The 8,764-nt window shown below is 33.9% G+C and overlaps 1 protein-coding gene across 1 annotated transcript; it reads left to right on the top strand.

The window, feature by feature from the left end:
• Positions 1–51: 51 nt before the first annotated feature.
• Positions 52–8,572, top strand: LOC111452819 (elongation factor Ts, mitochondrial-like). The gene is made up of 10 exons (XM_023093721.1): positions 52–204; positions 402–743; positions 836–1,008; positions 1,181–1,270; positions 1,941–2,115; positions 4,008–4,192; positions 5,076–5,201; positions 6,553–6,641; positions 7,698–7,749; positions 8,152–8,572. Exons 2-9 carry the CDS (start codon positions 422–424, stop codon positions 7,741–7,743), a joined length of 1,206 nt encoding a protein of 401 aa, XP_022949489.1. The 5' UTR covers positions 52–204; positions 402–421; the 3' UTR covers positions 7,744–7,749; positions 8,152–8,572.
• The last annotated feature ends 192 nt before the right edge of the window (positions 8,573–8,764 follow it).

Here is an 8,764-nt window from a genome sequence, read left to right as displayed (position 1 = left end):
AAAAAAAAAAAAAAAAAAAAAAAAAAAAAAAAAAAAAAAAAAAAAAAAAAAAAAAAAAAAAAAAAAAAAAAAAAAGTCACTCCTTCAAGCTCCTGTGCATCGCTTGAAACAAGCTGAAAACTGGAAAATATATAGTTTGTATCACTGTTTGTTGAATTAACCAGTCGCGCGCCATCTCCATTCATCTTCCCGTCCTGTGAAACGGTCAGGCTTGGTTCCCACTTTCTCCATTGTAGCCTTCATATTCAATTCAAAGCTTAAACCTCTCTGTGATTAACCTCTTATTACATTTTTCTTTGATTTTGCTATTTGGAAACCATTTCGGATTTCTTTCTCGTCTATTTTGATACTTTGATGCTAAGTTTTCTCCTCTATAATCATTTTTGTTTTACTGCTCTCAGAAAAAGCTCTGAATGCTGGAATGGCGTTTTGTAGAGCTGCAAAACGTTCCCTTGGATTTGTGATTTCTAATCGGCTGTTGAATAATGCGAGTCGGCATGGATTTTCCAGTTCTACTACTACTAGAGCGTTTGTTGTTAAAGGCGTTCAATATGGAGGTTCAGTTCCTTACACTCAGGATGCTACTTCTGCTCTTAGTTCGAGACTTAGTCTCTTGAGAAGATTTAGTGTCGAAACTCCTGCTGTCTCGGACCAGATGAGTCTCATAAAGCAGCTGAGAGAAAGAACTAGTGCACCTATTAAAGATGTCAAGGCTGCTCTTATTGATTGCAATTGGAATATTGGTAAGGCATCGTGATAGTTTCTGAAGCTTTCTTTTGCTTTCAGTTTCATTTGCAGATATATAATGTTGAAAGTTAATTACTTGGATTTACAGAAGCGGCACAAACGGAACTGAGAAAAAGAGGAAAGGTTCTGGCCCTGAAAAAATCTTCTCGAACTGCCGCTGAAGGTCTACTTGCCTTGGCTCAAAATGAAACCAAAGCTGTTGTTATTGAACTTAATTGCGAGACTGACTTTGTTGCTAGGAACGAGATTTTTCAATACTTGGTAATTTTTTCATTTCGCCTTCATTTTTATGCAACATTTCAATTTGAATACGTGTGAATTTCTATGCATGTAAACAATCGTTTGCAGATTGTACGAACTTGTATAGTTTTTTTTTTTTTATTCAGGAAGCCTTGTTCTTTTGCTTATAAGATATCGTATAATTTTTATCCAGGCCCTATCTTTAGCAAGGCAAGCATTGTTGTCTGAAAGCTCGTCTCATAACGTTTCTGGGACATTTCCTGTTGGTCTAGAGCAATTGGAGGTAATATGTTTGTCAAAATTATTTCGCTTGAATTCTTGTAACTTGGTCTCCTATTGTATGGATGCAAGTAATGATGAGTGAAAACTAGAAAACATGAGTGGCATTGATTAGATATCACAGTTTAGGAGCCCTTGAAAAGGTATTTTCCGTTGTCTCCTTAGTTTATTAATTTCTCGGTAAAGGATAACATTCACATTCAACTCTAGGAGGAATTTTTTTTTTTTTTTTATAAGAAAGGAAAAATTCATTAATCAAAATAAGACGAATTGGGGAGGATCATTAGACTGGAGATGCTGAGTCTACTTAGGTCTCTTTTTTATGTTCTTGATTGCTATGCTGTGAACTGCTGTAATTCTCTGACGATGCCTTATGTAGATGTGGTATGGAGAGCTGATAGCTATACTCAAAACAATGTCCCCGTCTATTTTTTCTCATAAATAATCGTTTCCCTTTTGAGTGCTTAAAACCAGGTGTAAATGGGTATTATCGTTTCTCTAATTTGGACTGTGCTCCATTGAAAAACTTGGATAATATTCTTGTAAGTTCGATTAAAATCAAATGCAAATAGATATCTTTCGGTTTTTATACATTTCTAATTGAATCAGAGTTGAATAAACCTTATTTAGAATATCTAATCTATATTTGTAATGTAATTCTTTCCGCTTGTCAGGGAATGAAATTAAATCTTGAACACCCAAAAATTAATGGAGAAACAACAGCTCTTAATGCAGTTACTGAAGTGGCAGGCATCATGGGAGAGAATATTAAGCTAAGACGAGGTTTTTTGATGTCTGCATCTTCAAGTGGTGTTATTTCTACATACCTCCATACAAGTCCTCAACCAGGTACTTGAACTGTCTTGTCCTGCTTTAGAGATGGAATATTTGTTTCCTTGGGTGACTGGCATTCAGGTTTTTCGGCTTTGAAAAGCATTAAACATATCTTGAATGGTGCATGCTTTTGCATTTAACACCAATGGCGGTCATTTTATGAATGCTTGGAGTGGCTTCTAGCCTTCTTTTCTTATATAATTTTCTCGAGCGTTTAGTGTGTGGATGAGGGGGGTGGATCTGATCTAGTGGAGTGGGAGGGGGTGGTATGCCTGTGGAGCTAGGAGGTCCAAGGATTGGGTGCCTAAGATTACATAACGAGGCCTTGTTGGGCAAGTGGTTGTGGCAGTTCTTTTACAGAGCCTAATGTTTTGTGGCACTAGGTTATAGTAAGTCGATATGACCAACATCTTTTTAAGTGGGTGACAAGTGGTGGTATTAAAGGTCCTTTTTTGAAACAAGAGACAAACTTTTCATCAAGGAAATGAAAAGACTAGTGCTCAAAATACAAACTCTAATGAGGAGCGGAAAAAAAACCATAAAAAAAAAATGAAGTAAAAAGAAAGGAGTTGCTAAAAGTCAAACGTCCACCTCTTGATAAAGGTGAATTTTTTCCATCTGTTTATCTATTTTTGAATCTTGGCAAGAACAGGCTGCTCAAAATACAAACTCTAATGAGGAGCGGAAAAAAAACCATAAAAAAAAAATGAAGTAAAAAGAAAGGAGTTGCTAAAAGTCAAACGTCCACCTCTTGATAAAGGTGAATTTTTTCCATCTGTTTATCTATTTTTGAATCTTGGCAAGAACAGGCTGCCAAAAAGAGATCTTTTTGGGGTATCCACCAAGAGGAAGGCCAAGATAAAGAAACGACATTGACTCAACCTTACAACTAAGCCTTGTGGCAAACTGAATCAATTTTGATTCTTCCACATTTATTCCACATAAATGCAGATTTTGCTCCATTAGCCTTAGAACACCATTCAGCACAGGTGAAAATTTTCAAAAAAGAATGCCTTACATCACTCTCTCTCCAAATTGGTGTCCATTATGCAAGAAAGAAAACGAATCACAAAGTCACTTGTTTATGCAATGCACATACGCTCAGAATTTCTAAACAACGATTCTCAATATGTTCGGATGGCATCTCACATTTCCTAGGGAGGTAAAGAATTTTTTGGATATGGCCTGAACATACCACTCTTTCAAGAACGCAAAAGCCCTATTATGGAAAAACCTCATCATGGCTTTCTTTTGGAATTTGTGGAAAGAAAGAAATCAGAGAATATTTACAGAAGAGACACAGACCTACATAAAACTTTTCGACAATGTTGTTTACCAAACTATATCTTGGTGTAAATGGTCTAATATTTTTACTTCCTATAGTTATACCTTCCTCCTTGCAAATTGGGAAGGTCTTTTGTAAACACCATGGATTATACATCCCTCTTGTAAATGTCTCTCATCAATGAAATTGGCTCTTATAAAAAAATAATAATAATAAATATGAATGGAGGGCTCCTTATGGGCATCAGTCACTAGGTCTTTTTGTAATTATGATCTCGGTTTGATTTTGTTGGACTAGAGTCCCTTTGTGTAGCTTTTAAAACTAACTGTTTGTTGAGCTTGCTTCTTCTTCTTCTTCTTCNTTTTTTTTTTTTTTTTTTTTTTTTTTTTTTTTTTTTTTTTTTTTTTTTTTTTTTTTTGTATGCCGTTATATTTTCTTTCATGTTTCTCAATCAAGGTTTGGTTTCCTAAAAAATAAAAGAAATTGTGCATAATGACAATTGGGACTTAAGGATGAAAATTTTTCTTTATTTAAATTAAATGACATTTTGCAAATGGGAAGATTAGTATTGACTAAGTTCGGTAAATTTTTTGTCTTAACTGTCATTTTGTGTAATTTTCAGGTTTGGGTCGAATTGCTGGAATTTTATCTCTTGAAGTCGAGGGTGGTAGTTTACAGGCGGATGCTCTTCAACGTGTTGGATCAGAAATAGCGATGCATATAGTGGCTGCAAAGCCATTGTTCTTGACAAAGGAACTTGTTTCTTCTGAAGCATTAAAGAACGAACGTGAAATTCTCCAGACTCAGGTCTGTGTACCATGTAGAATTTATTAAGTTTTAGTTTATTGCTTGTTCAAGATATTTTCTTTTCCCATCCATTATTTCCTTCCCCCACACCCTTTTTCAATTTCAATATTACATTACATATCTGTTATCTGTCATTTTTTAAGAACAAGATGCACACTTTTTATTGATAAACGAGAAGAAGCAAAAACTTCTCCAAGGACGCAAACTCTCGAAGGAGAAAAAGATATCAGTTGTCTGTCATTTGTATTGAATTTGTATTTGGATCAGTTTGGTGATCTATTGTTGCTTCAGAATGGAGCCAGTTGACAAACTGAGTGCACACGCACAAAGAAGTCATGAAATTTTGATCTTGAGGACAGTGAATTGGCACTAAACACAAAAAAACACGTCAAATTTGTGTCTATTTGTTATGTTTATTTATTTATGAACTCAGACAAGGTGGGACGATGTGGGGCACGCCCACATCAATGGGAACTTCAAATGAATTCATGGACAGAAAAAATAAACCCTAGTCAGCGGTTACTTTCAAATGAAATTCCTAGTAACCATCCTCGAAATACAGAGTTACATATTTTATTAAATTATAAATTTACCTTTATGCTAACAGGGTTACGTTGATTAGTTGTATTTTAAAAAGTTCTAATGGGTCATTGAACTTTTAGGCACGTTTAATGTAGTCTATTCTTCAAAAAGATATTTTAAAGACTTTGTTTTTTGGATGGTGGTGTTTGCGTTCTTTTCCTGGACTTATCATTGTTACAGTTGTTTTTTTCACTGATAAATTTTGATGTTGACTAGTTTGTGGTATTTGATTTCTTATTTTAGTCATATAATTTTTTATGATTGTTTAATGTTATATTTATATTAATGGATCATATGTCAGGCTGAAACTTCTGGCAAGTCTGGAATGGCCCTAGAAAAAATGGTTGAAGGTCGGTTACGGAAGTACATGGAAGAAGTTGTTCTTATGGAGCAAAAGTTTATTGTCAATGATAGTATTAATATAAAGGTGAGGTGCCAATCATATTCTCAATTTATATTTTCTCAGGAATCAATCTAGTACGCTGATAATATTGAAAATTAATCATCAACCCAAATAAAAAGATGGTCTGCAAGTGTATTGCTAATGAATGGCGAGAGTGTGTTTTATTATATTGAATTTTGATGCTTTTGTTTGAGATTTCAAATTTGTGCCTTTTTGCGTGTTCTTTTAAATATTGGTTATATTGGTACATTTAATGTCCAAGTAGAATGCCATATTAGTTAATTTATAGATTTTGAAGTTATTCCCATTTTATTTTGTGCTAACTGCCATGGATTACTAAAAGAGTACGATGTAAATTAGATACTTTGAAGTTATTGGTTAACACAGACACTTTAGTCTAGATAGCGTGTCCATATCCAACACTTGCAAACTCCGACGTTTGTTGGACACATATCCAACACTTGTTAGCACAATATTTGTACAAAGTCAGTATAGGTTCACCATTTGTTAGACACATCTGAACACTTGTTAAGTATAAACTTATGGACTTTGAATTCTCTTCTTGTGTAAAAAATAATAAATGACATTAATAAATATATTTTAATAAACATGTCCTTATCATGTCCATGCCCTAGATTTTTTTAAAATGACATTTCATAGTGTCCATGTCATGTCATATCCATGTCTCATGTTTGTATTTGTACTTCTAATCTGGAAACCTTTTATTAATGTTCAAGAGAAGATAAATTATATCCAGATGAATATGGCCAATCTTATTTTTCTATCTTCTGTTTGAGTGTGCATTCACTCATCGGTTGGCTATGCTTTACTTCGAAAACCTTGCGAGATCTAAATTTATTGTTTGAGGGCAACTGAAGAACATAAACATTTACCTAATGAAAATTAACACAGTCGTCCCACTTTTATTGGAAAGGTCCTAGAGGGCTAACTGTATAAAACTGTGTCTTTTTTATTTTATACACACACGACCATTATTCTATATCAGAACATTGCCATTTTTTTTCTCTGAAAATCATGACGGATTTGGTGATGGGCTCATAAGGTAGGATTCAAAACAGGAAAGATTAAAGGAGGAACATTTAAGCGATTAATTATCAAATAATAATGGGGAGGAGTCCACTTTGAACAAAGATCTCAGAAGCTGCAAATTCATTGTAAATGTGTGTGAACTTCATTTGTAAATGTGTGTGAACTTCATTTGTAAATGTTAAATTGTATATTGCCTATTTCTTCCAAGACTGGATTATTACATATCAAGCATGCGATTTATATTTATATTTGTCATAGAACTCTTGATACATGTGCTTCTTAGATCTCCAGTTTAGTTAAAAAATATGTTGAAACTATTTTTCAGACATTGTTGGATAACCTGTCCAAGGAAGTGGGTTCGCCAGTGAAGATTGGTAACTTTCTAAGAGTGGGAGTCGGGGAAGGAATTGAAAGGTACACTACTCATATATGTCATAGTGATCTTATGATGTATCATTCTTTCTGAATGGAAGGATTTCACTGACCAGTTACGCTTCTCTTCATTTCTTCATTTACTTAAAGATTCCTAGTCCTGTTTGACGTGTCATAATTATCATTTATTATTAGTAACATCTGAGGTCTTGGGAACTTTGCTGAAATAAGAAATTCAAACCCAAAGTTGGAAGGTAGCAAAATGACTTCCTAGTTGGCTATGCCGAGACTGTGATTGCAAAAGACCTAATCTATAGATTATCAAATTTAAATTACAAAAGTAGCTCCTGAACTCTATTCGAAGTCTTTATTTAATGTAGAGTTTCAATCAATGTTTTCAAATGCTAAACGTGGGCTCAAGGCTTTTTTTTTTTTTTTTTTCCCTCTAAGGAACCAGGGGAGCTGAAGCCTCAATTGAGTTTTAAAAAAAAACATAAAATGATGAAGTTATGCATTATAAAACATAATGACTATATAAAGGTACAACAGGGAAATAAATCTGTTAAAACTCAGTATTGTTATAACAAAATCAACTTTTTAAAATTTTGTCTTTAACCTTTGTGGTAATAGTCTAAGTTACCTAACTCATAGTATGTTAGAAAATCAAGATCATATTTATAAATCTGTATCTTGGTATAAATTGCCTAACCACTTCTCTTCCTATAGTTATGCTTCTCTATTAACGGATTGGAAAAACCTCTTATAATATTTCTGAAGAATAGAGAACAAATGAATATTATTCTATTTCAAGGTGTAGAGGCTCCAATCCTCTGTGTATTTCATGGGGGCACAAGTCTCTTATGATCGTAACGAGACGTATCACTCAAATTTAAAAATCCTCTCCTAATACATAAGAGCATATCCCTCAAAGCCTTTAAAACATTGGTTTCAAGCCAATGTTTTTAAAGAATTTCCACGACACTGATATGTTCAGAGATCTTCTCTCTTTTTAAATGATTTATAAATTGATGAATTGCTTTTGGGATACTGTCAGGACCTGGTGGGTCTAATTTTTAATATTTTCACTGTAAATTGCAGGCTGGATACATCAGATTCATCTGAACCTGTGGCTCAGGCTGCATAAACATAGGTAAGGCTTTGCGGGGATGTTATAGTGTTGATCTAAAGCTGCTCTTTATAATCGTAGTCTAAATTCTCCTTTTGGCTCCTCGGACTTCACTGACCAAGCATCTTAATATAGTTCCTTATCGATGTTCTTTTAGGAGTAAAATTTTCTTTTGCTGGGTTTAATCAAGATATTAAGTGAGATCATTGTAATAATCACTAATTGACTCAAATAAGACTATTTACCACATTTGTAGTTAGGGGGAGTGGAAGACTAATTATTGATATACATCATCGATCGTTCTAGATATTAACCAAGACAATTGCCATAATCACTAATTGATGCACATTTCATATTTTTCACATCTGTTATTTTAATTTTTTAGGCCATCACATTTATAACATTGGGTCTCTGCATTTTGCATAGGTCTGGTACTAGCTCTCCTATTTCTCAGCATCTCAAGGCTCATTTCCTGCCAAAATTGTTCTTGGTAGTTAAGTTCCATTGCATCCTCAGTGCAGAAATTTTCAGGTGCAAGCATTACAAGGATTGTATCTATTGAGCCAGAAGTCTTTCTGGTAACAACCTGTCTGCATTTTTGTTTATCACTCATGTCTGATTATACGATTGACCGACCAATAAATTTTGATATCCGAGTCAGTTGGAGTTTATGCTACTTCACACAAATTGTGTCTCTGAAATTTGTATCCCAGAGTTAGATGAAGATAAGGAAATAGATCTTGGGAGCCCTGTTACTATTGATTGTATGATTAATTTGTGCTTTTGAAATGTTAGAGATTTTGACGAGCCAGTGAATTCCATGATGCATCTTTCTTTGAATTTTTCATTCAGTTGTCTTCTAGAAACTATGTATTAGCTCATTTTGGGGAAGGATTTGAATTTTATGGTAATCAAAAGTTACTCTTTTTTCAAATACCTTCATTCTTAAATCTTGGCTAAGGTTTGAGATTAATGTCTTTAATTAGTTAATCTCAGCTGAGTCAATTGTAATAATCTTTTTTTTTTTTTTTTTTTTTTT

This window comes from Cucurbita moschata, unplaced genomic scaffold (assembly GCF_002738365.1).
Source record: "Cucurbita moschata cultivar Rifu unplaced genomic scaffold, Cmos_1.0 Cmo_Scf00014, whole genome shotgun sequence".
NCBI lineage: Eukaryota > Viridiplantae > Streptophyta > Magnoliopsida > Cucurbitales > Cucurbitaceae > Cucurbita > Cucurbita moschata.
Note: the sequence above shows the minus strand (reverse complement) of the source record. Positions and strands in the feature narration are given on the sequence as shown.